This window comes from Thunnus maccoyii, chromosome 18, assembly GCF_910596095.1.
Source record: "Thunnus maccoyii chromosome 18, fThuMac1.1, whole genome shotgun sequence".
Taxonomy (NCBI): Eukaryota; Metazoa; Chordata; class Actinopteri; order Scombriformes; family Scombridae; genus Thunnus; species Thunnus maccoyii.
This window is the reverse complement of record NC_056550.1, coordinates 8182858-8210145: the sequence shown is the minus strand read 5'-3', so window position 1 is coordinate 8210145 and position 27288 is coordinate 8182858. Positions and strand designations below refer to the sequence as shown.

Below are 27288 nucleotides of genomic sequence, written 5' to 3'. Positions count from 1 at the left end.
AAAATATCAAATGTACATCTTAAACATTATGTCAGATTCATCATCGCATATATAAGAATCTACATCACCTATGTTCAAAAATATATTGTGTCAAGTTAGAAAAAAGAGAAGAAACCTTAAATTCTTGTACAGAATTTGGGTCTTAACACCCTTCTATAAAAAGTCGACTAGATCAAATAACAATATGGAAAAATAAACAACTGTGGAATTTATAAAATTTAGAGAGAGAGAGACATTATTTTGAATGTTTGATCTCACACTCTTGATTCAGACTTCAGTAAAATAATACAATAAAAACATAAATGCACTGTGGTCGATGACAGGTGTTAAATGTATTAATAGAGACTGTCATTAAGAAACAATAAGAAACCTTAGGTAGATAGTAGTAGTAGATATGAAGTAATCATTTTTATTATGATTAATTATGCTTGTTGATAACATAAGTTTTTTTTGTGATGTCACTAAATGATCAGTTTAATAAATGACTAAATCTTTTAGAAACATTTTCTTCATATGAATGACACAGTTTACATTAACTCTGGATATCTGAATAGCTCGGACAGAGCAGAAGTTCACTTAAACAAATCTACAAAAATACTAATGTGCAAATAATAACAGAATGGTTGAAAATAGATAAACATTACACAACTGAACACATCAAATACTTAAAAACATAAAGCATCGGTTGTAAGTTTTTACAAACAGACAAAACTTCTTTGACATGATTCTGAGATGTGACTGTTAAACATGTTAACAAAGAAATTCTGTTCCTCATTGTAAAAAAATAATTTCTTACAACAGGTGTCTCACCAACCCTCTCACAACTCTTTCCATTTTCATTGAAAATCAGAACTTTAAACTTCATATATTCTGATTTAATTAAGATAAAATGTCCATCCTTTGACTCATCTTACATATAACACAAAGTAGTTACATCAATTCTCTTTCTGTGAAAAACAAGCAAACAAACAACAACATATTGTGTTCTGCTTTTACATTTATGGAAACTATCTGCATTTCCAGAAATTCTCACTGACTGACTTTGTAGATGACAAATTGATATTAAGTTTTTATGAGACGCAACATCCTTCAAATTGCTTTGTTCTTGTGCCCTTATTTTGTTTTACGTGTCGATTTCAATCAAGCAACCAGATGTGTGTTCAACAGTCAAAAAGCCTTCTGTATGTATTAGTTCACTGACTGTTCACATTTATTACTCACAGACAAATTCACCTGTCAATTATAAAATCAGCATAAATCTGGTTGATGAAAACAAAACATTATCATAATTTTCAACACGGTTGTAGTTGTGTTGTGTTGGCTCATTGACACATTTCATCCAGACTTTTAATAGCTTCTTCTTTAGAGAGATTGTTCCACTCACTGGGGATTTGACCTCTGCCCTGGAATTTTAAGTTATAGTGGTCTTCCAGCTGCTTTTGAAATCGACATACAAACCATTTCCAGTACGTCAGCTTAGACTCATCAGCAGTAATTCTCCAGTTAGCATATTCTGGGCCACCAGTTCGGTACAGTTTATAGGGAATGGTCTTTTCTGAAACACGATGAGGGTAAAAACTGTGATCACTTGCAACTTCTGTTGTGCAGAAATTGATGCACATCTCCACTGTGCCTCTATAGTGCCATCCATTGATTGCAGAGGGTCGATGGAAAGGCACGCTGTGATCGTCAGGACTGTGATTTTCCAGGGTGTTGGTACAAACAGCTGCACAGAATGGACATGTTACCCAGCAGCAGTTACACAGCTGATCGATGAGGATTTGATCTGGCTTCAGCCTGAATTCCTTCATCTTATCCAATGAGAGGCTGCTCATCTCGTCAATGATGGATGGAAGTCCTTTCTCTATCTCTTCTTTAAGAAAGTCAAATTCGTTTATGTCACTGAAATTTTGAGAAGAAATGGTGTTGAATGTTAGCTCATCATTAAGCAAACTGGAAAATTCCTTCAGCCACATGTCTGTGTCTCCTCTCTGAGCTTTGACTTTCTCTGTTGCTTTGAACAAAACTTGACTCACAAGTTTATTGATATCTTCAACATTTTTCTTGAGTATAGTCAGTTCTTTGGCTTTGTGTTCTGTGAAGATGTATTTCTCTACTTCCTCTTTTATGAAACTCTCTGCTTGGTCCCTTGGACATCTGATGTAGGTGATGAAACCATCAAAGTCTTCTTTCTCTGCCAGTGACTTCAACACATGTTTCTCCAAGTTCAACCTGTTCCCACTGAATGCTGGGAAACTGCACTTCATCTCTCCGACAAGATCAATGGCAGTTTTGTTCCAGACAGCTTCAACAGTGGAAACCTTCAGTTTTTCACAGATCAGTTCTCCAAGCACAACAGCAGATGAGTTTCCTTTGCAGAAACTTCTGAAAATGTTGTAATATTCCTGTTTCTTGCTTTCTACATAAGTGAGCGCATCATTGTTCATCTTGAATTTCTTGTGGCACTCTGAAATCCAAGTTCCTGCCTTGTCAAACACATACAGTAAGAGATCAACTGTAAACTCCTTCTTAAAAGCATATTTACTCTTAGATTCAAAGTTTGTTAATTTTATTTTGACACTGTTGGCTGCTTCTTGCAAGTAAGTTGGATTGTAGCCTCTTGTAGCGACAGGTTTGCTCTTAATTTCATCAAGGGACTGTTGTATAAAATCATCAATGAGAGATCTGATCAGTTTTTGTTCTTCACATGGAAGATGCCCCTTCCCGACCATTGTTTTAGCTACTTGAATAACCACGTCACCCAGACTTTGGTTCTTCTTTAGGGTTACATAATGAGAATAATCCCCAATCATTGATATGTTTTTGTATTTGTCAGAGGTTTTGGAATCATTAATGAGAGGCCATTCAATACCAAGGCCGTACAGGATAGTTAACTGGTCGTCTTCCAACTTGATGTCCTCAATAGGTTTAGTGTCTCCAGTTAATTTAGTAACCCAGCCACTCCAAACACTGTTGAACTGCTTTTCAAATTCCTCTTCACCTTCAGCCTTGAATTTTAACTGATGCGCGAGTTCTTTGCTCTTTTGAAGCAACTTGTTCTCAAACTCTGTTTTCTTTTCATCCATCTTTTTACAAGCATTCTTCTGCTCAATGACTTCATCCAGTTTTCTTTTAACTCCTCTCACAAGTTCATCATGAAACTCTTTGATTTTGCTTTCAAATCGGCCTCGCCACTGAACCAACATTTCTTTGTCTCTGTCATCATCAAAGTACAGTTTCATATCTTTTTTGATTTCTTCATATGTTTTGCTCATTTCCTTTTGAAGATAACTGAACTCAACTTTGTCAAGTTTTCCATTTTCAACTCTGTTATAAAGCTGGTTCTCAATGGTCAACATGTTGCTCCTCAGGGTCCAGGTCCAATTCCCATACTGGACTTCAAGTTTTCTGTACACTGCAATTTCAAGTGTGTTTTTGAAGCTGAAAACAAAGTTTTCTTTCAGAAGGGCATTCCACAGGTCCTTTATATTGCTTTTGAACTGTGAGAGAGTTGTCCCTTTAGACTGTGAAGCTTTAGAGAGGATGATGGTTTTTAAATCCTGGACGCTCTCACTATAACCTGGATTTGGAGGAGCCATGGGTGGACTTCCCTCCCACAGTTGGGCAAAGTATTTCACGTCTTCCTTCACATCAAATGAAATGATGTCACTGAAGCATTCAGCATAACAAACCTCCTCTTCAGCAGCTAGTTTAGCCATCTGGTCCAGTTTTTCTTGCAGTCGTCTCTTTCCATCTATATTTTTCTCTGCAGCTGCAATATCTGTAACATTCTGGTGAACAAACACACAACTTGGGGAAAGTTTAACTTTCTTCATCCTCATGAAAGCCTGAACAACAATCTGCAAGACATCTTGCATCTCAGCTGGACTCTCTCCAAAGATGTTGATCAATGTCATGTTTCCCAGACCAATGACAAATGTCGCCAGTTCATTGTCGTGGTGAAGAGTGGCGTTACCCCTCAACTCAAGAGCACGCAGTCCTTCAGTGTCCACCACTAGAACATAGTCAAACTGAAAGTCTTTCTTCATCTCCTCTGACACTTTGACCAGCTGCATGAAGGCACCCTTGGTGCACCTGCCAGCACTTACTGCAAACTGTAATCCAAACATGGCATTCAGCATGGTTGATTTTCCACTGCTTTGTAAACCCAAAACTGACAAAACAAAAACTCTCTGATCTCCCAGTTTCTTGATGACTTCATCTAAAAGACTAGAGATCCATGTTAAAGACACATGACCTGCATCACCATCCATCAGCTCCATTGAGTATCCTGATATCATCAGCTCTGCAGCCAGCTCAGGGTATTTAGACCAGTGAGTCTCTTCCGTCATTGTTTGTTTCTGCAGAGATTTATGGGCTTCATAGATCTGTGCGATTTCTCTAAAGATGTGCTCTAAACCAAAAGTAGCTGACTGCAGTTTTGCTGATATTTCCTCAAGCTCAGTTTGCTTGCTTATTAGCTGATCAGATTTGTCATGTTTCTTCTTCAAATCCAAGACTTCAGACCATTTTTCATCATATTTGTGGAGAATTGAAGATAGATCATCTGTGGAAAGTGCATCTAGTAAGATCTGAATCCATTTCAGGAAATACTCTCTCTCCTCTGATGGCAGAGACGAGAGGCTTTCAGTGAACAACTTCATCAGTTTACTAAAGGAAGCATTACATTGCTCTTGACGTATTCTCTCCAGTTCCTGTTGTTTTTTACATTTCTCCTTCTCAATGTTCCCTTTGAGGTGATACTGTTCTTTGTTTATTTTGCACCAGTCATGCCACAGTTTGCCTTGACAAGGCAGATATTCATCTTTGATCTTTGAAACATCCATCCCTTTAAGTAAATTCACTATTTTCATAGCAGCAGATTTTCCTTTTTGGCAGACTGTGTCATTTTCATCCACTCTGATTCCAGAGACCTCAGCCATGGTTTCTAGCTGGAAGGATGTATGTGATCCAGACAAGATTGTTCCAATGATTCCTTTCAGTTCCTTGGAAACATCTGATTGGCTTTTGTCTTTCAGACCCATTTTGTATTTTCCCTCTTTCATCTCAGCTGCACCACAATCATTATCAACAATGAGACAAATAAGAGGTTTTGGAGACTTGAGAAGGTCTGAGACAACTGAAGTACTTTTGTTACTTTTCTCCAGAGTTGGTAACAGAACAACATTGATTGAAGATTTTTCTGTCAGTATTTTTCGCTGTTTTTCAATCATCATAGCATCACCATGAAGATTACAGAAGGCAATGCAGTCAGTGAAGGCATCATTGGGTTTTCCAGCAGGGCAGTACCATGCAATCTCTGCCACACCGTCCAACAAATGGCGAAATTTGGTGCTTCCTGGGCAGTTTCTATGGAAGAAGGTGCTGTGGCGGTCGTTGATCAAAGTGTTCATCAGCTGAGATTTAGACAGTGATAGTGAACCAAGACGGAAAAATGACACCATGTGTGTCTTAGCTTTGTAAATGGGCATACTCTTCAATTCTTTGGTTTGAGTTATCTTCCAGCTTTTCCTTATTTGTCTGAATGTCCACAGAGGACACTCAACATCCATTGTGACTGGGTCAGGAACAAGCAAAGGTAAGGCGTACTGACACTGTGATAGCTTTGTAATCATGTTCTGCTTAAGAAAGCTGTCTGAGCAGTGAAATACTGCCATTTGAACATCCATTGGATGCACATGAGACTGTTTTATCTGATCAGAGTCTAAACTGGTGCTGAAAAGAGCATCTAATGCACTGTCTTCTGTTTCAACAGTTTTTAACACTGGGAAAGGCTTCAAGTGGCTCACCTCAGGACTGTCTTGTCTTACAGGAATATATCTGGCTCTGTAGTCTAACATCATCAGCGTCTGAAGAAAAGTGTGAGCGAGATCTTTCTCAGATGTGTCATTCTGCTGTTTCACAGATGGACCTATTTTAAGAAAGTCAGCTGGTGTCAACTTTTGTTCATTTTCATCTGGAAGATGAAGTCTGCTGAGCAGTTGTTTAATTTCTGTTTGATGTTGCTCCTTCTTGTCGCTCTTTTCAGAAATGTTGACTGACTGCTGTAAATAATAGATAAATAACCATTTACTGTATGTAAAAATATATAAATATAATCATATAGATATGAAATAAATACTCCTCATGATCACAAGATCTTGAGGAGTATTTATTTTTAAGCTAGATTTTAAGCTTCTTACCTTATCCTTGTTTCCATTCAGATCCATATCGGTATCTACAATACAACAGTTTAGCATTATTAGAGGGACAGAGCAAAGTACCACTGAACCAATATGTTTTTCTTTCTATTAATAATCTTGTAGTTATTGTCAGTAATTTTCTATTTTTTGTGGCTGTGCCCAAAATGACTCCTGATTTGCTATCTAGAACACTATAGTTACTGTGCACCATTTTATTTTTAGTGTCTGAAATCTAAGGTGGTGTTCAGACTGACATTAGCTCTAAGTTAAAGAATGCAGCCCTCTCATTCATTTGAACGGGGACAGTGCGTTGATGCAGTGGGGGTGCCACTGCAGAGAGTTTGGCATATCACCAGTTTTGTCATCCAGGAAAGCTGAACAGTTGAACGTGCTCAACTTTTGCTGAAACAGAGTGTGATGTCATTCACTGTGTTGACAAATCACATACAAGCACACACAATCCTGGTGGGTTCCTTAGTAATGTGAACGCAGCATTTCTACCTTTTTATCTCACAATTGTTGCAATGAAAGATAAAATATTTGCCATTATGATAACTTTCTAGAGTTGTAAAATCCTGTCTTTGAGTATAACAAACTGCTGTGAGGTGTCTAATAAACCTTTAAATGCATGAATCTGTATATCCAACTTGACTTCTTGGATTGTACTGATTGTATTTCACTGTCTCACTGGTACCTTAAACAACACACTTCTACCAATGTAGCACCTTGCACTGTTTGGCGCTGTTTTCAGTATGAATGCCGCCTAATAAGTGTGAAATTCATACACAATAGTGCCCTCCAAACTTCTCAAAATGGAACAAAAAAGTAGTGTCCATGGATTAAAAAATACTGTCTGTTAACAATCCCACCATTCAATGCTTTGCATTTGAAAATTACATCAATGCTCTACACCTGTCAGTGTTGATGCAAAATGACGATGATTCATAAATGTCAGAAATCTCAATTTACTGCTCATTAAATAGTAAACCATTGAGTGTCTATTATATAGGGAGTAGTGAATGAGTGAACAAGGAAGCAATTTTGGACACAACTTGGATTTCATGTTACTGTACAATCAAAGTTTTCACAATGAATTTACCTTTCTGGTTGGTTTCAGATGGTTTTACAGGCGTGATTTCAGATTCTCCTCCTTCTCCTTTGTTGTCATCTTTCTTCTTTGAGTGTTCAGCAACACTAGGTTTATTCACTGGATTACACTAAGAAAATAGGTGATTTTATTGAACCTCTCATTTACATCTGTCCAGGTCTAGACTAAAAATGAAAATGACTTCAATAACAGGTTAAGAGGTAGTGGCGTTAGAAAAAATAAAAGCTGCTGTATGACAATGAAGGGTCAAAAGATCTCACCTCTGTTTTAGCTGTACTCTCCTCCGGGTCATCTACTGCAGGGAAATGTTACAACAAGAAGATTGCAGGATCAAACATAAAATGAATAGTGCTTAGTCATTTAACCCTTCCTGGTGAAAGGATAGGTTCTAGATTTTTCAAGGCTGTCCTAGATCAATAGTCAGATGCCGAAATGAGCATTGACACATGTTTTTCTTGCTGTAATCATTCCTCCTGTTCACACTGGCCACTTAAGGGTCCTTTTACAATGCACTTTCAACTTAAGTGATGGGGGACGAATACACAGCCCTCCATTGGTGCAAAAATGTATTTAAAACTTTGTTTGAAGATGGATTGCCTCAGTAGCCGGATGGTTACTGTGTTGCTACATAACCACAACGTCCCTGGTTCAGTTCCAGCCAGTGACCTTTGTTGCATGTTATACCCATCTCTCTCCCCTTGTTTCTTATCTGACTCTTCACTGCCTACTAGGGGTGATGTGGAATCCAAATACGTTATTTGGCAAAGCAGGAATAGTGGGTTTTTCACTAACATTTATTTCGTACATATGTTTTTAAAATTATTTGTTTTCAAGAAGAAAAAAATGACGTCAACTACCAGCACACAGGTCAGTTCCATCCCTATTTCAGTCTCTCTCCTCTGCTCCATGGTTACATCAATCAGCAGGTCTCAACAAGGAGAATCATATCCACCTGCTACATGACACACATTTTCTCATTTTGACATCACTCCCGGAGTAGGGGATGTTCGCCAGGGATAAAGCTGAGCTACTGACACGCTAGAAGTGCTCTCAAGGGATTCTCCATAACCTGTTCAATCAATTCAATCCATGTATTTATTTATATATAGCGCCAAATCACAACAAAAGTCATTTCAGGGCACTTTACACAATAGGACATGTCTAGACCGTACTTGACAGCTGCAAGGAAAAACTCCCCTTTAACGGGAAGAAACCTAAAGCAGAACCGGGCTCTAGGTGGACGGCCATCTGCCTTGACCAGTTGAGTTGGGTTTCCCTTCTCCTTTCAACAAAGTTAGGTTGTAAAAAAACAGGCAATAAATGAAAAGTGCAAATCAATAATTGTCTTTGAAGTTCTTCCCTGACATGTATATTCAAAAAGATTTATCTCCTCTACACTAAATATATTGTTTCAATTTAGTTTTTTAAAAAGTTATACAGCTTATATAAATCTGAAATTGAATATATATAATTTTACTGCAAAATAATGTTACTGTACAATCAATGTTTTCACAATGAATTTACCTTTCTCGTTGGTTTCAGATGGTTTTACAGAATTGATTTCAGATTCTCCTCCTACTGTTGTGTTGTCATCGTTCTTCTCTGAGTGTTGAGCAACACCAGCTTTATTCACTGGATCACACTAAGAAAATAGGTGATTTTATTGAACCTCTCATTTACATCTGTCCAGGTCTAGACTAAAAATGAAAATGACTTCAATAACAGGTTAAGAGGTAGTGGCGTTAGAAAAAATAAAAGCTGCTGTATGACAATGAAGGGTCAGGTTTGTTCACATGGTTACAGCATTTGAGATTAAGAATTTCTCTTTTAGTGGTAACTGGTTAAAAAACAGCTATGAGATAACCAAACGACACTTCTGATCAAAAACCCACCGCGGTGAAACACTGTTTAGAGATCGAGGGCCCTATTTTAACGATCTAAAGCGCATGGTCTGAAGCGCATGGCGCAAGTGCACTTAGGTTGTGTCCAAATCCACTTTTGCTATTTTAACGGCAGAAAAATGTTAAAGAATATTTGTTAAATATTGTTCAAAAATTAAATCATTAATTTTAATCATGTAAAGAATCATGAACACAGTTATCAGGACTTGATCAGCTCTCCAAGGTGCTGATCCTGCTGCTGGTAGCAGCTAGAAGCTGTGCAGATTTATTTCCTTCGTTAGTTTAATCATTGTTTTCAGACACAGATCAACTTTCCTGCAGCGTCGACACATGATGACATAAGGAACATAAATAAATAAGGTGAAAACAATTTAATTTTATTTTTTGAACAATATTTAACAGATATTCTTTAACATTTTTGAGAGTACAGTGATCAGGTTTCCATACTTTCAGCAATTAAAACCCCGCTGATTTGACCTGTTACTCCATGACTGAACAAAACGATTTTAAAGAAACCAAAGCTATAATTAAAAAAAAAAAAAACCTTTTCAAAAACCAAACGAAGATAAATTTGCAACAAATTAATGAACAGGATCTTAAACTGGTGGTCTGTGGCTGACCACAGGAGGGTCCAGGAGCAGCAGAGGCCAGTGTGCTCGTTATGGATCGTGCGCTTTCCCTTTGCGCACGAGCAGATCCGTTTTCTCTGCAGAGAAGCGCTCCTCCTTACTACTTGGCAAATGCGCCGTCATAATAGCAATCCGCCAAGGTGCAAGCGCACCTGGGAATGGGAGATGACACTGTGATTGGTTTATTGCATATTACGCCGAAAACACACCCATGATTAATTAGGAGACTATGGACAACCCCTTTGAACCATGCGCCTGGCGCATCGACCATTTTTCCGCCGTTAAAATAGCAAAAGTGGATTTGGACACATCCTCAATGCAATTGCGCCATGCGCTTTTAGATCGTTAAAATAGGGCCCCAAATCTGATCTGACTCACTTCAGAAATAAATAGTTAGTTTTAGAAAGTAAATGCTGCTATATAATAATGTTTTTTTTTTTTTTTTTTTTACCTTTGCCTTGATTTCAGCTGCATTCTCCTCCAACTCCTCTACTGCAGAACCAAGTTAAAAAAAAAAAAAAAAAAAAAAGATTACACAACTGCAAAGTTAAAAACAAAAACAAAATAACATTGGATTTGTCACCATCAACAGCACATTTTATTTGCTAATTTACTGAGTTAAATTACTTTTTATTGCTGCAGGTGATTTTACCAAGGTTAGAAGCGACACAACAATAATCTCAATCATCACCAACATGACAATAAAAATATGTAATTTGTCAATGTAATCCAAAACAAACCATACCATAAACCTTTGCAGATTTGCTGACAAGTCGTGCTACCATACTCTCACACTATAGCAATTAAAATACTTCACAAACTTAATCATTTTATTGTCTGAGGGAACAATATTTAATGATATTATAAGTACCTGTGTAAGTTTTACAGAATCTGTCTTTGGGGAAGCCAAAGGCTATGATTATCAATGACCCAGACCATCTAATTTCAAAGGTTTGAGAAAATATTAGTTAGTTTAGTTCTGTGTTGGAAAGCCCAACAGCAGCCCCTGGTGGACTAAAATGTGAGAGGCTCAGAGTGTCTGATGCCTCACTTGGTCACTGCAGCACTACGAGGAGTGGATTAAGTGAGAGGGATTTGGGAATATTTTTTTACCTGTGGCAGGTCGGGCACAGTAGATGGCATTGAACTCTGAGACTTTTTGGACATACATAATACACACATGTGAAATCCTTTGAAAGGATTTGGAAGGAATTTGGCGTTTGAAAGGATTTGGCGTTCCACCAAAGTGGAAGAATCTCGCTTAGTCTGGCTAGATAGTCTTAAAACATATAGGAAGGCCCTCTGTAATGCCAGAGCCGCCTATTACTCAGTATTAATAGAAGAGAATAAAAACAGCCCTAGGTTCCTTTTCAGCACTTTGGCCAGGCTGACAAAGAGTCATAACTCTATTGATCAATGTATTCCTATAGCTCTCAGAAGTAATGACTTTATGAGCTTCTTTAATGATAAAATTCTAACTATTAGAGGCAAAATTCACCACCTCCTGCCCTCAACAGGCACTGATTTCTCCCCAAACACAGGCACCTTAGAAACAGCTGTAAATCCTGACATATATTCGGACTGAACTAACTTCAATGATTTGTTCAGATAAACCATCAACCTGTCTCTTAGACCCCATCCCAACTAGGCTACTTAAGGAAGCCTTACCCTTAGTTAGCGCTTCTTTACTAGATATGATCAATCTGTCTTTAGTAACAGGCTATGTACCACAGTCTTTTAAAGTAGCTGTAATTAAACCTTTTCTTAAGAAGCGTACTCTTGATTCAGGCATTTTAGCCAATTATAGACCTATATCTAACCTTCCATTTCTCTCTAAGATCCTTGAGAAAGCAGTCTCTAATCAGTTATGTGACTTTATACATAACAGTAGTTTATTTGAGGATTTTCAGTCAGGATTTAGAGCGCATCATAGCACAGAGACAGCACTGGTGAAAGTCACAAACGACCTCCTAACTGCATCGGACAAAGGATTTGTCTTCATACTTGTCCTGTTAGATCTTAGCGCCGCATTCGACACAATTGACCATCAAATCCTATTGCAGAGACTGGAACATTTAATTGGCATTAAAGGAACTGCATTAAGCTAGTTTAAGTCCTATTTATCAGACCGATTTCAGTTAATGTTAATGATGAATCCTCCATGAGGGCAAAAGTTAGACATGGAGTTCCACAAGGTTCTGTACTTGGACCAATTCTATTCACCTTGTATATGCTTCTATAATATTAATATTATTAGGGAACACTCCGTAAATTTCATTTCATTGTTATGTAGATGATACCGAATTATATTTATCAATGAAGCCAGATGAAACCAATCAGTTAAACAAACTCCAAGCATGCCTTAAGGACATAAAGACCTGGATGACCTGCAATTTTCTGCTACTAAACTCAGATAAAACTGAAGTCATTGTGTTTGGCCCTTGACTTCTTAGAAACACATTATCTAATGATATAGCTACTCTGGATGGCATTACCCTGGCCTCCAGCTCCACCATAAGGAATCTGGGAGTTATCTTTGATCAGGATACGTCCTTTAACTCCCACATAAATCAAATTTCAAAGACTGCCTTTTTTCACTTACGTGATATCGCATAAATCAGGCACATCCTGTCCCAAAAAGATGCAGAAAAACTAGTCTACGCATTTGTTACCTCTAGGCTGGATTATTGCAATTCCTTGTTATCAGGCTGCCCTAACAAGTCTCTAAAGACTCTCCAGCTGGTCCAGAATGCAACTGCATTCTGACTACCAACTAAAACTAGAAAAAGAGATAATATTTCTCCCATTTTAGCTTCGCTACATTGGCTTCCTGTAAAATCTAGAATAGAATTTAAAATCCTTCTCCTAACTTACAAAGCCCTTAATGGTCAGGCACCATCATATCTTGAAGAGCTCATAGTACTGTATTACCCCACTAGAACACTGCGCTCCCAGTATGCAAGCTTACTGGTGGTTCCTACAGTCTTTAAAAGTAGAATGGGAGGCAGAGCCTTCAGCTATCAGGCTCCTCTTCTATGGAACCATGTTCCAGATTCGGTCCGGGTGATAGACACACTCTCTATGTTTAAGAGTAGGCTTGAAACTTTCCTTTTTGATAAAGCTTATAGTTAGGGCCAGCCCTTAGTTATGCTGCTATAGGCCTAGACTGCCGGGGGACTTCCCATGATGCACTGAGCTCCTCTCTCCTCCTCTCCATCTGTATGCATTCATGTAACATCAATGCATATTACTAACTTGGCTTCTTCCCTGGAGTTTTTTGTGTTTTCTCATCTCGCAGGAAACCCTGGGTTGCAGGCCGCGCCTTCGCAGTCCTTCACAGTCCTGTTGGCATCCTTCCCTGGCTATTGCTACTGCTATTGCTGCTGTTATTGTTATTGTTATGATTTTTGTTATTCTATCCCCCCCACTCCCCCTCTCACTCCCCCCTCTTTCTTTCTCTGTCTCAATCCAACAGGTCAAAGCAGATGTCCGCCCACCAAGAGCCAGGTTCTGCTTGAGGTTTCTATTCGTTAAAGGGGAGTTTTTCCTTACCTTTTCCTTACTTAAGTGCTTGCTCATGGGGGAATTGTTGGGTCTCTGTAAATTAAAGAGCACGGTCTCGACCTGCTCTATGTGAAAAGTGCCCTGAGATGACTTTTGTTGTGATTTGGCGCTATATAAATAAAAATTGATTGATAAAATTGACTGACACATATACAATATTTATATATATATCTTTTTTTAAATAATTGTAAATATTTTATTAGATACCCTAATTGGAAGTATTTTCAAATTTCACTACCTTCAGTGTTGCCTTCTGCTGTGTTGCATGTGACAATAAAAGCTCTTGAATGTTGAATCTCTTGTTTTCTGCCCTTCCATTGACCCACAAGTCACAAAAAGGGATCCACATGTGTATGCAAGTGGATTTAAACAAGATTTCATTGTATACTTGAGATTGGTCCCTGTGTCTAGGACTATGGGATGAGAAGGGTGATTGGCTCCCAAATGATTAGGTCAAACCCCCAGCTGTGTACTAACTCTGCCCTTGTATATATGAGTGAACCTATATACTTAAAACGCTCTGCAGAAGGCTCTGTGCCGAAACGCGTAAACGTTTTTCTAATGTGATGTGAGCCAAATAAACAAGTGAAACCTCCCTCTTCAATTCGGATCCACATGTGTGTTTTGTTGCCTGTAGGCAATCTGGAGTGCAGGGGTGGAGTTATGGCTGACATAACAAGAGAAGAAAAAAATCACTCTTCAAGAGAAACTACAGGCTTGTACACACACTCATAAACTACTCTACACAAAATTTGGATTAAACATATAATTTATGATTAAAAGATTATATTTTGTGTTGAAGACGAGCAAGAACATTGCTCAAGAACAAGATCATTTTGACAGATATAAAATTATATTAAAAAAAAGAAGAAGAAATATCCAGCTTAGTGGTACAGGGTTCAATGAGAAATAGTATCAGATAACAACACATTCTGACAGCCTAAAAGATTAATATTGTATGTCCAAAACATATTGACTCAGGTCATTTATTGTTATATAATAATAATAATAATAATAATCATCATCATCATCATCATCATCATTTAGGCTGTCAGAATGGGCTTTTTCTGATACCATATCCCACTGAACCCTGTGACAAAACAAAACAAAAAACATTTTCATACCTGTCTAAATGATCAGATACTGTAACCTCGCTCATCTGAAACACAGTATAATCTTTTATTCCTAAAGTATATATTTAATCTCCATTCTATGTACAGTAACTTATGAGTGTGGGTACAGGCTTGTAGTTAATAATTTTAATTTGTGGTTTGCTGTTCACTGCCTTTTGTATTAAATCCTGCAGGTGCCTTTTAAGAATGATTTTTTAAGGACAGGAAACAACGACATCTACTGCGCCTGGTGTGACTTGCCACGGGTCAAAAAATATTGCCAAACCCTACTGGATTGAAGGATTTAGCTGGTGATTTTCTATGTTTTTCTTAATGTCAACAAATCTCATGTCAGAGCCAAACCAACAATGAATCCTACGTACAAGTGTTGTGTGTGTATCCAAAGTCTGATATATCATATTCCTCTATGCCATGGACCTCCATTTGATTGCTGTTATTAGTCTTTGGAGCTGTTTTTTAAACAAACTGAAGTAATCACATTCTTCAGGGACATGTCACCCAGTGCAGCAGTGTGGCTCAGTGAAGTGTTTTTAATAGTTTTTGGACAACAACCGAGGTCTACAGCACAGAGGAATACGATATATCAGGCTTTGAATACACACACAATAATCATAAGTATAGGATCAATTCATTGTTGGTTTGGCTCTGCACATGAGATTTGTTAGCAATGAGAAAAACATACAGTATAATCCCAAGCCTTATCCTTTAAGTGGACAATTAAGGAGACAGTTTTTCCATGTGGACTATTTTATTGTTGTGTGTTTATGAAATGATATAAGAACTGATTATTTACCTGTAAAAGACTTTTCCTGTTAGAATTTAAGTTATTTGTTGAGAGTCTGTCAAGTTTTAGCCGTTTCTAGAGTTCATTGAAGCAATGCAGGTTAATTCTTGGATGCCAACATTAAAATCTCACCTGTTTGATTTTGCTGAGACACAGAGGAATCGATCCTTTCTGCTTTGTTGGATTTGTGGTCCAGCAGGTCTTTCTGCCCTTTATTGTCATCACACATCAGTCCACCATAGCAGTGTGGATCATTTTCAGAGACCATAGCATCTATTTTTTCTAACAGAGCTATTATCTCTCTTTCATCCATCATACTTTTTGTACATGTGTGGTACCTTTTTTCAGCAAAACTGTTATAGACTTTCAGGTCTGTCACTGCACTTTCATATTTTTCATCTGACTTATGAGTCACAACTGTCATTAAATAAGCAAGTGACTCTTTCCCAAAAGCTTTTTCTAACCACTGCACTCCTGAACTGTACTGGCTGTTATGCACACCGTTTGTTAACAGTAAGAGAAAGGCATGAACTTCCCTGTTTAATGGGAATTTTCGATGTTTTGAAGACCAAGCATGTTAATGACAGATATGTGCCGACCACACAAATCATATAGTTTGGATGAAAACTGTTCCACATTTGTTTGGTCAAATAAGATGTTTTTTGATCCAATCTCAATGGAAACAACAACATAAACAACAACATCAGTATGTTGTAATCATTGAAACAACGTTCTGAAAGTGTTGCTGCAAGTTGATACAAATAAAAAAGGGATTCTAATGTTCTTTGACTTCTAATTTAGTTCTTGACTAAAATATTACCTTTGTCATTGGTTGCAGACAGTACGGATGTGATTTCAGACTCTCCTCCTGTTCTCTCGTCATTGTTTTCTGAGTGTTGAGCTTCACCAGGTTCACTCACTGGATCACACTAAGAAAACAGGTGATTTTATTGAACAATTAGTTCTCCAGGTTAGACTCACTGAGATTAAGGATGTCTTTTCTACTGGGAACCCAAAACCAAGAAAACTGCATCAACATAAACAGAAAAGTGTTGTGTCAATTCTGAGAATAATAAAGTGAGTTAAAACAGTACACATTAAAAATGCAAGAGGAATTGTATTCAAATGAAAATTGAATGTTTTTTGTAAAACTTTTATGAAGTTTACTTATCCACAGTTTTCTTTTCCCTGTCTTGTCCAGCATGACCTAATGGGATGTGACAAACTTCTTGGGTCCATTTCAAATATATACCTATTTGAAGGATTTTAGCATAAAATGCTAGTGAGGGTTTTCTGTGTATAATAGAGTTTCAAGGTGAGCAAACAAGGCAAATTTTTTACAGTGGCAAATGACTTGGAAATAGTGTCATCTTTACAAACAGAGCTACGGTGTCATCCTGAGAAACTGGCAGGAAAATGTAACAAAGTAGGCTACTTATTTAACTCAAACCATGATCTTTTCCTAAACCCAATAAACCCAAGTTATTATTTTGCCTAAACCTTAACCATAGCGGTGTCACATCATAAAACTTTAAAAATAAAAATGTATTTTTGCTCAGTGATTTGTAGTGGTTTTGGAAGGCACAGACAAATGTCATTGTCTGGCTCATAGCGGCGTCACATCAGCAAACGCCACTGTGTGTCGTTCTGTTGCATTACAGCAGTGCAGATCTGCCACCCTTAGTAAAAAATATGGTTTACATTTTTCACTTTATAAAAAGAAAACATCTTTGTTCTTACAAAAAAGTTTCTTATTGCAACAAGAAAGTTAAAGGAAATGTAATGAAGTGTATTTCTTTATTACGAAATACTTTTCTTGTATAATGAGGTTTTCTCATAATAGTAGGTGCTATTATTGTGACAAACACTTCCCATACGCTTGGCTCTTTCTCTGATAGACACAATATGCTTCAGAGTGTCCCCATGCTGATAACCCCGTCTAGGTTGCTTAGTAAGAGCAGAATTTCATTATGTCAGCCTTAAAAGAAAGTGAGACTTGAACAATTCATTCAAACGTTCAAACACATCCATTTCAGCAGCAGTCGGTCTAATATTTCAAAAACCTTGTTATGAGGAGTATTTTTTTTTTTCATTATAATGAGAAAGGGTACTCATTTTAACATGAATAAGCATTTACCATATTGGTACGAATACAAGTTTTTTTTCCTGGAAATATGTGTGAAAAAAGTGGGGTTGTCTTATATTCCTGACTGTAGTGAGTTACCATCCTTCACAACTAGCTTACAGGGCCAGGGGGCCTGAAAGATGGAGAAACACAGTGATCGTCTCAAACATAGTGGATAAAAGTAGGCCAAGTTAACCAACAACTGAGTAACAGTAACGTAAGAGTGTGGTCATCAGCTAGACTACTTCACTGTCTCTCCTCTGCTCCTCTGAGCTCCGTGTGTTTGGAATAGCATCCCCGTCCGCGGTGAAACAGAGGAGAGGAGAGAGACTCAGAGCGACCATAAATGACAGCAAAACGCAATAGAGTCTCACACTGATCCATCCTGACCAGACAGGCTTCATCAAAAATAGACACGCTTCAGACAATAACCGTAGACTTTTTAATTTGATCAATACATCACAGCAAAAACACAACAAAACCATAATTGTATCACTGGATGCAGAAAAAGCATTTGACAAAGTAAACTGGACTTTTTTATTTTCCACCCTCCACAGGTTTGGCTTCGGAGAGTCATTCATCCACTAGATTAAAACACTATACACTTCACCTAGGGCCACAGTTATCACAAACAGGATCACTTCACCACGCTTCACACTCCACCAGGGAACCAGACAAGGATGTCCACTCTCTCCATCTCTATTTGCAGTTTTCATTGAACCACTCACCACAGCCATACGACAAAACAATAAAATCAAAGGAATACAATATACTAATTCAGAACATAAGCTTAGCTTATATGCAGATGATTTATTACTACACCTACAAGATCCTTTCACATCATTACAAGAAACATTCAAAATAATCAACAACTTCTCCTCAATCTCTCACTATAAAATAAACTGGAACAAATCCACTATTCTATCTTTATTTGACCGCAAATGCCTGGGATTCTGCAGCCCAAGATTCCTCTCTCCCACTCCACATTGGTAATATCAAATACTTAGGCATTATTTCCAGACAGAGTTGTTTAACCTCAACTACACCCCTCTGCTGAAAAACATAGAAGATGATTTTAAACGCTGGACCAAGTTACCACTTACTCTTATTGGACGCATTGCAACAGTTAAAATGAAAACCCTTCCACAAATCAACTACCTATTTTCATTACTTCCCATTACCCCCACTGACAACTGGTTTCAAACTTTAAACACTTTAACAACTCAATTCTACTGGAAAAATAAAAAACCAAGAATCTCACTTTCAACTTTACAGAGCACAAAATCACAGGGCGGCCTAGAAGCACCAAACTTCCTTCATTACTTCTTGTCAAATCAGCTACAATATTTACTCAAATGGATCCATAAAGATAATTACAGTACACAATGGTTACAGATAGAACAAAATCAATGTAAAACATCACAATCTCCTCAACTCTGACAGCCTGTTGGAAAGCCCACAAAATCATCAAATCATCACTGGCACCATGTAGGTTCACCCCGATTTGGCACAATCTGGACTTCCAACTGTACTTCTGTTGGCTTTCCATCATGGCACCAAAAAGGAATCACTCACCTCCACCACTTATTTGAAAACAACCAGTTCATATCATTCAATACACTTATCCAGAGGTATGGGGCTGGGAGAGACCAATTCCTCCAATATCAACAACTAAAATCCATTATTAAATCTAAAATCAACATATCCAATAACACATTACAGCCTTCCAAATTAAGCGAAGAAATCTTTAAAATTACAAACCCCAAAAGAATAATTTCAAAAATTTATAAACTTCTTTCATTGTCAGACACCTCCATAACACTCCCAACCTCAAAATGGGAAAAGGACCTGGCTCTATCTCCCAAATCCGATTTCTGGATACAAATCAATAAAAACATCTTCTCCATGACTACCAATACAAATTTACAACTAATACAATATAAAACCATCCACAGAATACACATCACTCAAGGAAAAATGTTTAAAATGGGATTGATCGATACAGATATCTGTTCACAATGCACCTTGGGTCACATAGATGATTATTTTCACGCAACTTGGTCTTGCCAGCCAGTTCTTTCATTTTGGATAACAGTCACAGAAAAACCCTCGAGTATCTTGGGCTGCAGAATCTCAGCATCCCCACCGCTCTGCTGGCTGGGGACTTGACACATATCACAATCCCAACTAAACACAAAAACCCGTTATTGATTCCTCTAACTATCGCCAAGAAAATAATATTTCAAAACTGGCAATCCAAACATTCCTGCCATATCACTCACTGGACCAATTCACTCTCAGAACACATCTCAATAGAAAAAATAACAGCTTGCAAAACAAACAAAATATCAGCCTTTGAGGAAACATGGACCATATTCATTAATCACCTAAAACTCCACCCAGAATCCAATCCAAATCCAATAACCAAAACCAGAGCCACATACATGACCACATATCAGACCACATACCCAACCAATAACAGACAATTTTTTTTGTTGTTGTTTTTTAATTTTTTTAAATTTAATATAATTCACTTTTCCTTTCACTTTTCCACTTTTGTTCGTTCGTTTTTGTTTTTATTTCTTTGTTTTACTTCTTCCCTCCCTGCTCCCTCTTATATATATCATCAACATGTGTCATGATAGGCTAATTATTGTTGTTTAGAAACTAAATATCTTTATCATTATTGTTATTATTATTATTATCGTTATTGCTATCACTACTATTGTCATTTATGCCAAATACTATGAATTATACTATTATTATTGTTATCACTATTATTGTTATTCCAGATATTATCAATTACACTATTATTATTATTGTTGTTGCTGTTGATGTTATTATTATTATCATAATCATTATTATTATTATTATTATCATTATTATTACTGCTGTTGTTCTGGTCCTTGAGTGTGGTGGCGGTGGAGGTAGAGGCAGTCGTAAGTCCGGGTAATGTCATATTTGTAGGACGGTGGGGGGTGGAGCCATGCGGGGCATGGGGCAGGGGGGCGCCCGCCTCTCCCGACTCCGTGCCCTCCGGTGGTATGGCCGCGGTCCTTGACGAGAGCGGCGGGAGGTAGCTGGCTGTGGTACCTCCACCCCTAGGCCTCTTATAGTAAAAAATGGTCACCTCCCACTGGACAAACTCTCTCCCAAAGGGTCTGAGAGTGGTCCAGCTGGACTAGGTTTGGACCGTCTCCAAAACAGACAAGCAAACAAACAAACAAACAAACAAAAGACAGAGAAGGGGAGAAGGGGAAAGAAGCAAAACAAACAAATACTATAGGAGGAATACTCCTTAGCTGGTCTCAGCTGGTCTGGTCCCTGGGCTGTGGCTGTGTTGCTGGGGGGGCTGGCTGTCGTGTGGGAGGGTGATGGTGTCCTCCCCTCCTTGAGCTCTGTGTGTTTGGCTCCACCCCCCATAGCCATATTAAATTAATTTAGCCTAATTGATATAAACTCAAATAGATATAAATTGATGTAAATTAATATAAATATAAATTATTTAACCCATTTCACTCTTATTGTGGCTGCTTCTGCCGCTACCGCCGCCACAGTATACTATCAAACAAGACTATTATCATTATTACGTTATATTTTTGTATTGTTATTATTATCATTATTATTATTATAATAATTATTAACGCTCTCACTTTTTCTTTTTCCCCCTCCTCTCTCTCTCTTCTTTTCTCACTTTCATTCACTCACCCCCCCTTCCCTTTTCCCACAATCAATCCATATTGCTTAGTTGCTTTCTACATTTACTATCTTTTTCATTGTAATATGATGTTGTCATTGCTGTTGTTTGTCATTATTTTTGTTTGTTTGTCTATTTGCTTGATTTGTCTTTTATTTATTTTTTTCCTTTCCACTATGTCTTGTTAACAGTACCACCAATAAAAAAAAAGAATTTTAATGAACAGTTTATAATTGATTCTTATGGTAATCCATCAAGTCTGCAGTTGTCAATGTTAATAAGCTGTTTATGAATGGATTTTGGTCCAGATGCCCTGCAGCCCTTTTCGAGCAGGTATGTGTTAAACAGTCAGTTGGAGCTGTCTTCTTGATTAACTAAAGAGCTAAAGAGACAAAGTTCACACTAGTCAGAGCAGACAAGACTTCAAGAAGAAATATGACAGTATGAAGCTAAAGTTTTTGCTCTTTTTGAAAGGTCAGGATCTTTTGTAAAACATGCACAGATTGTCACTCACTTCACTTTAATGGCCAAGCGACCAAACCAAGTGGTTTTACAAAGTATTTACACAAATACTATGGAAATCTTGTATAAACTCACCTTTGTTATGTGTTGTCTGGCTCTGCCTGGTCTGCGTAGATGTGACCTCCTTGTTAGAAATCCTTCGTCTTCAACCTATAATCGTCTCTATAATTCAATATATAGAGATCTGGGGTTTGTTATCTTAAAATCTAGGTCTGCCCCTCACAAACCCCTCCCTCTTAACAAATCTGGTCTGATGTGATAGGTTGAAGGAGCCAAGAAATGCTGCATGCACATTACTTTTAAATCAACAAGGACAAAAGTGAAAGTAAGAGAGCTCTATCTCGTGATTTCCCCGAAACCTTGTGACTTAAAAAGGAAATCATTACTGAAACACAAACCACTGTCAACACTGAGCAGTTGTTACTTGCAAACCTGTAACTGTGAAGATGCATTAGTACCTTTACCTGAGTAATTTGTTGGGACGGGCAGTAGTGCATTTGGTTATTAGTAATAATTCATAATTATCATAGATAATTATGAATTATGAAAATAAGATATTGTTAACCTTAATCAATAATTCAGGCACCAACTGTTGGATCTGTGAGGAACACAGTTGATTATTTGCAATAATTATCAATTATCAAAGATAATTGATTATAACAATTAATAGAATTATTAATATGAATTAACAAATACGGGGCACCACCCGGAAACCGGGACCAATAACCAAACAAGGTAATCTCATAAATGGGACTTCACCTAGAATGTTGATATCTGAGAGATATCAACATTCAAGGGTGAACAAAGAAGGGTTGAATTAAAGCTCTGACTCCTTCAATCAGCCACTTTTCACAATATTACACACAATAATGACAGAAGAACTTCTCCTTGAAGATATAACAGTGTTTATTAAACTTAGCAAAATTAACAAAGTTAACAAATGCTTCATTCAATAAACAACTATCCTAAAATCTAATCCTACCAAACAAAACATAAACAGCTATGTACAGGGTTGGACACATGCAGGGGAATGCATGTGTGTGTGCGTGTGCGTGTATGTGCGTGCGACAAGATGGTGACGGGGCCTGATGTGATGACGTCGTCGGTCTGCAATGCGGACGTGACAATGGGACGAAGTCACGTTGCGCGAGAACTGGATGGCAGAAGTATGGGGGTGTGATAGGTGTAAGGAGCCAAGAAATTCTGCATGCACATTATTTTTAAATCAACAAGGACAAAAGTGAAAGTAAGAGAGCTCTATCTCATGATTTCCCCGAAACCATGTGACTTACAGGAAATCATTACTGAAACACAAACCACTGTCAACACTGAACAGTTGTTACTTGCAGGCACCAACTGTTGGATCTGTGAGGAACACAGTTGATTATTTGCAATAATTATCAGTTATCAAAGATGATTATAACAATTAATAGAATTATTAATATGAATTAACAAATACGGGGCACCACCCAGAAACCGGGACCAATAACCAAACAAGGTAGTCTCAAACAATATTACACACAATAATGACAGAAGAACTTCTCCTTAAAGATATAACAGTGTTTATTAAACTTAGCAAAATTAACAAAGTTAACAAATGCTTCATTCAATAAACAACTATCCTAAAATCTAATCCTACCAAACAAAACACAAACAGCTATGTACAGGGTTGGACATATGCAGGGGACAAGATGTATGTGTGTGCGACAAGATGGCGACGGGGCCTGATGTGATGACGTCGTCGGTCTGCGACGCGGACGTGACTATGGGAGGAAGTTACGTTGCGCGAGAACCGGATGGCAGAAGTATGGCGGTGTCTTGGTTAGACAGAAGCAAAATGGCGCCGGCTGGTGGTCGGCGTCTTGCACTCACCCACTTCTCAGAAAAATACATGTGTCTGATGGCGGATAAGGAAAGACAAAGCAAAGCTTTGTCCGACGTTATCTGACCATCAGATGTGCGAAAAGATGTCGGTGCGTGTATCTGTGTGTGCGCGCGCGTGTATGTGTTAGTCAGAAGAGAGAGGGAAGAAGGAGAGAAAGCGATCATGAGAGGAAGAGAAGCGGTTCCTTTGTCCACAGACAGTGCGCGTACGGACGGCAGTCTGTGACGCACGATGTCTGGTTTCTGATCAACAAAGCAACTTACTTTCTCCCTCACGATGGCACGAACACAGCAGTAATCCCGAGCGGGACAAACACAAAACAGTCTAGCGTGGTGAACACAACTAAACAGGCAGCAAACTTAAAATACTCCTAAGAGTAAAGCAGGAAAAATGGACTCAGCGGTCCGTCAACAACACAACAAACAATAGCAAAAGGTAAAAGCTAAATGCTAAACAACAGCAACTGATGCTGATAGGAACACACAACTAACACTGCCTCTGCCCAGACTTATGCCTCTTACTTGGTCGCTTCAGAAAGCGAGCAGGGTGTATGTGTAGTCCGTCTTTCTGTCCGGCTTTGTCCTTGGCTCAGAGGGAGACGGTGGCCGTTCTCGCATGGTCGGCGAGAAGCACGGCAGCTGGCTCTCAGCAGCGTGGCGGAGAGAACAGCAGAGTCGACTCGGTGAAGAAGAGCAGAGCGTTTCTTCCTTCTCGAGGGAATTTGAGGACGCTGGTTGCAGCAGCAGTCTCTCAGATCCGGGAATGTGTTCGGGTGAACACGGGCGAAGTCTCGTCTTGTCCGGCGAGGGGAGTCTTCGATGAGGGAAAAACACGTACATGGGGTACCCCCTTTAGTCAAGCTGACTCACAGAGGAACAGAAGTTACCTCTAGCTCAGTGACATGGGAAAGGCGTGTGCTTCAGGGCACGTTCAATTTTTAAAGGGGCGGTGATGTCATGGCTGTGTCATCAGGACGCTCCGCTGTGCAGGAGCGTCTCTGCCAATGAGAGACTGTATGTTGACTGTTCCCTGCTGAGGTGTGAAAATCGCAAAGCATCCTTGGAAATGGAGTTTGCAATGGACTGCCATTGTCTGTCAGCAGCATTTTGGCGCTATTCCTTTGTCTCGGGGGAAACAAAGGAAAAAGCACCTCGTGGTCAGGCCTCACAGGTTACATGTAGGCCTTCTCTGTGTGACCTCATGGTTTGAGGCCCAACAAATTAAATCTCACTTGTATGGGACTTCATTCTTTTACTCTATTGTTTAGAGGTAAATATTGTAGCTTCTTGGGGTGTTGGGTCTGTTGCAGTGCTCGTGTGGCTACCAATAAAGCTGCTGGTAAAGGTGAAATCTACCTAAGTATAAGCAGGTTTCATCTACCTGCAACTGCTTGCTTGCCACAGTGTTGTATTTTACTGTACCAACTAGGTATATCTGATGAACTCATGAACTTGGATGCATTGTTAATAATAACTAAAAGCAGTATATGCAGATGTTACAAGAGCCACAACAAATATTTTCAAGTTAAATTAACTAACTTAAATTAAACTAAATTTCTTTTTGCCTTAACAGCTTGATCAAAATGAGTGATTGAATGAATAAATAACTTCAAAACAACATTGGCACACTTGTATTTCTTACATTATAAATGCTAAGCTTTTAAATAAAAGGGTTCACTCCAAAACAAAAGTGACCATGAATAAAATAGGGATTAACTGAAATAGGTGTTTTTGTAAAGGTCCCTCACAGTGTGAAAAGACACTTGACAGAACCGTCTTTTGGGAGTCTGTTTCAGCCCACTGGACATTTTTTGACACACAGCTAAATTAAGCTTGACAGTTACCCTGCCACAGTGCAGGCTAGTTCAGTGATATAAGTTGCTGAGCAGGAAATCATATAAACCACAGTGATGGAACGCAACTCTCACTTAAATTAGCGTGGCTTATCAAAATAAGTCAGGCTTTTCCTTTATCCAGATTAGTGGAAAATCCCTCAGGAACTTCAAAAAGCTCCACACTATGCCACACATACTGGAGTTGTGTCAGGCCAACAGCCATGTTTGATTATGTGAGTCAGGATCATGTAATGTAGGCTGGTTTTAGCCTCAATGCTTTGAGTCTCATAAAGAGTCTGTGAAAGACTTTTGGACTGAAGGTGTCAGCCAGGGAGAGCAGAATGCAGCACACAACAGCCACATTTTCAGGACAAATGAGCACTAGATTAGGCAAGCCACGGTTTGTATAAACACTTACATCCATATTCGTGATGCCACTGATCATGATGTGAACTCTGCAAGCTGTTCCCATGGAACTCTGCATGCCAATAGGTAGAGGAGGAAGACTGGCAAACCATCTCATCTTCCAGTTCATTTTGGTTTTGGCCAGCATGGTTCTGATAAGAGGTCTTACACTGGAGAGTTGTAAGTGTTTTTCGTGGGCTGATTGGTGGAGCACTGGTAAACCATTGTTGTGCTGCTGTAGTGCTGATTCATCCTCACTGTCTGTCAGATAAGTGTTGGTATCTTGTAGAAGTCGACTACTTGGTCTAAAAAGATATATTGAAATCTGTACTTGGGACCAGGATTGACTTGTTGCTTTACAGCTGACTCCAGGGCCTTCCCTTTGAGAGCTGGCCACAGGCAGTCACTGTCCTTTACCCTAACACCTGGCACCATCTCTACTTCACTGATCTCCAATAATTTGACCATTTTAAACATGTCTTTTCTGTTAGACACAAAATAAATTGAAAGACGTTCCACTGTCAACTCGCTTTATCAAGTCAACTCAATTATCAACTCTCTTTTATCTACTTGCGGGGTGTCACTAGAGATTTATGGTTAGGGGGGCTAAGCCTTTACTGGGGGGGCTGGGGGGAGGATTTTTTTTTTAGAGTAGCAATGGGTGTAAAATCAAAACAATAGCTCTGTCTCTTCACAGTTTGTAAAAGGCACGGTTCCAGTATGACTTAAATGCTTTCCATCCACTTACAGCAGGCACAGGTCAAGCAAAGGTACTGAAGTCTAGGAATGTTATTCATACACAGACTGATGTTTGATGTGCGAACCTCTAACACTAAAAATGTCATAAAATCAATTAGGGTAGTTTATGCCTTGTATGAGTAAAAGGCCTATGTCATAAAATTCAGTATTAATTTTAACTGAAAGCTTAAACAACTCCCACTTGCTTTCTTCTTGATCACTAACCTCCATCAGACCTGCTCCTTCAGCCCTGTCAGTCTCCTCCATCTTACTCCTCTCCCTCTCCTCAACCTGTTTTTAGTAACATGTTATTTTATTAAACTCAGATTTACAAGAACCACTTTAAATTTGTATTTGTCTGAACTGGCAAAATCTTCTCACCTGACTGGCCGTTGGTGGAGCTGCTACCTTTTTTGAAGAAATTTCATATATCCATCAACATGTGGAGGAATTGAGGGATATAAAATTTCGTTATGATCAACACAATGTGACCTTTTTACTGACATTAACTGATTATAAACAATAATCTATGCCTACTGATATGATTGTTTTGAAATACTTAAGAGGCATATAAAAGCAAAGGATGTAAAGAGCTGTCAATAACATTATTTCTATCTCTTTCACTCATTCACACTTTGGCTGGCCGGCTCATCAGCTAGTTAGTACAGTGGAAACTGCTTATAGTAATCACGTCCTTCTGGGTCAAATTAATCACTATGAGCAAATGATTATTATAATCATTATTATATCATCTTTTTTT

The 27288-nt window shown here is 38.5% G+C and overlaps 1 protein-coding gene and 1 pseudogene across 1 annotated transcript; one reads left to right on the top strand and one right to left on the bottom strand.

Annotated features, from left to right (window-relative positions):
• Positions 1-235: 235 nt before the first annotated feature.
• On the bottom strand, positions 236-27060 carry LOC121883971 (interferon-induced very large GTPase 1-like). Its single transcript, XM_042392424.1, has 10 exons — positions 26910-27060; positions 26754-26819; positions 21742-21828; positions 16143-16251; positions 10293-10333; positions 8836-8953; positions 7572-7606; positions 7303-7420; positions 6204-6238; positions 236-6065 (listed from the first exon to the last, which is right to left on the bottom strand). The coding sequence occupies exons 9-10, from the start codon at positions 6228-6230 to the stop codon at positions 1323-1325; spliced, it is 4770 nt and encodes a 1589-aa protein (XP_042248358.1). The 5' UTR covers positions 6231-6238; positions 7303-7420; positions 7572-7606; positions 8836-8953; positions 10293-10333; positions 16143-16251; positions 21742-21828; positions 26754-26819; positions 26910-27060; the 3' UTR covers positions 236-1322.
• Positions 12091-12973, top strand: LOC121883977 (annotated as a pseudogene).
• Positions 27061-27288: the final 228 nt, after the last annotated feature.

Coding starts and splice junctions, on each gene's coding strand:
- LOC121883971 (XM_042392424.1), bottom strand. CDS start 6,230: ATGGATCTGAATGGAAACAAGGATAAG. Junction 6,066..6,203: donor TGAATGGAAACAAGGATAAG/GTAAGAAGCTTA, acceptor TATTATTTACAG/CAGTCAGTCAACATTTCTGA.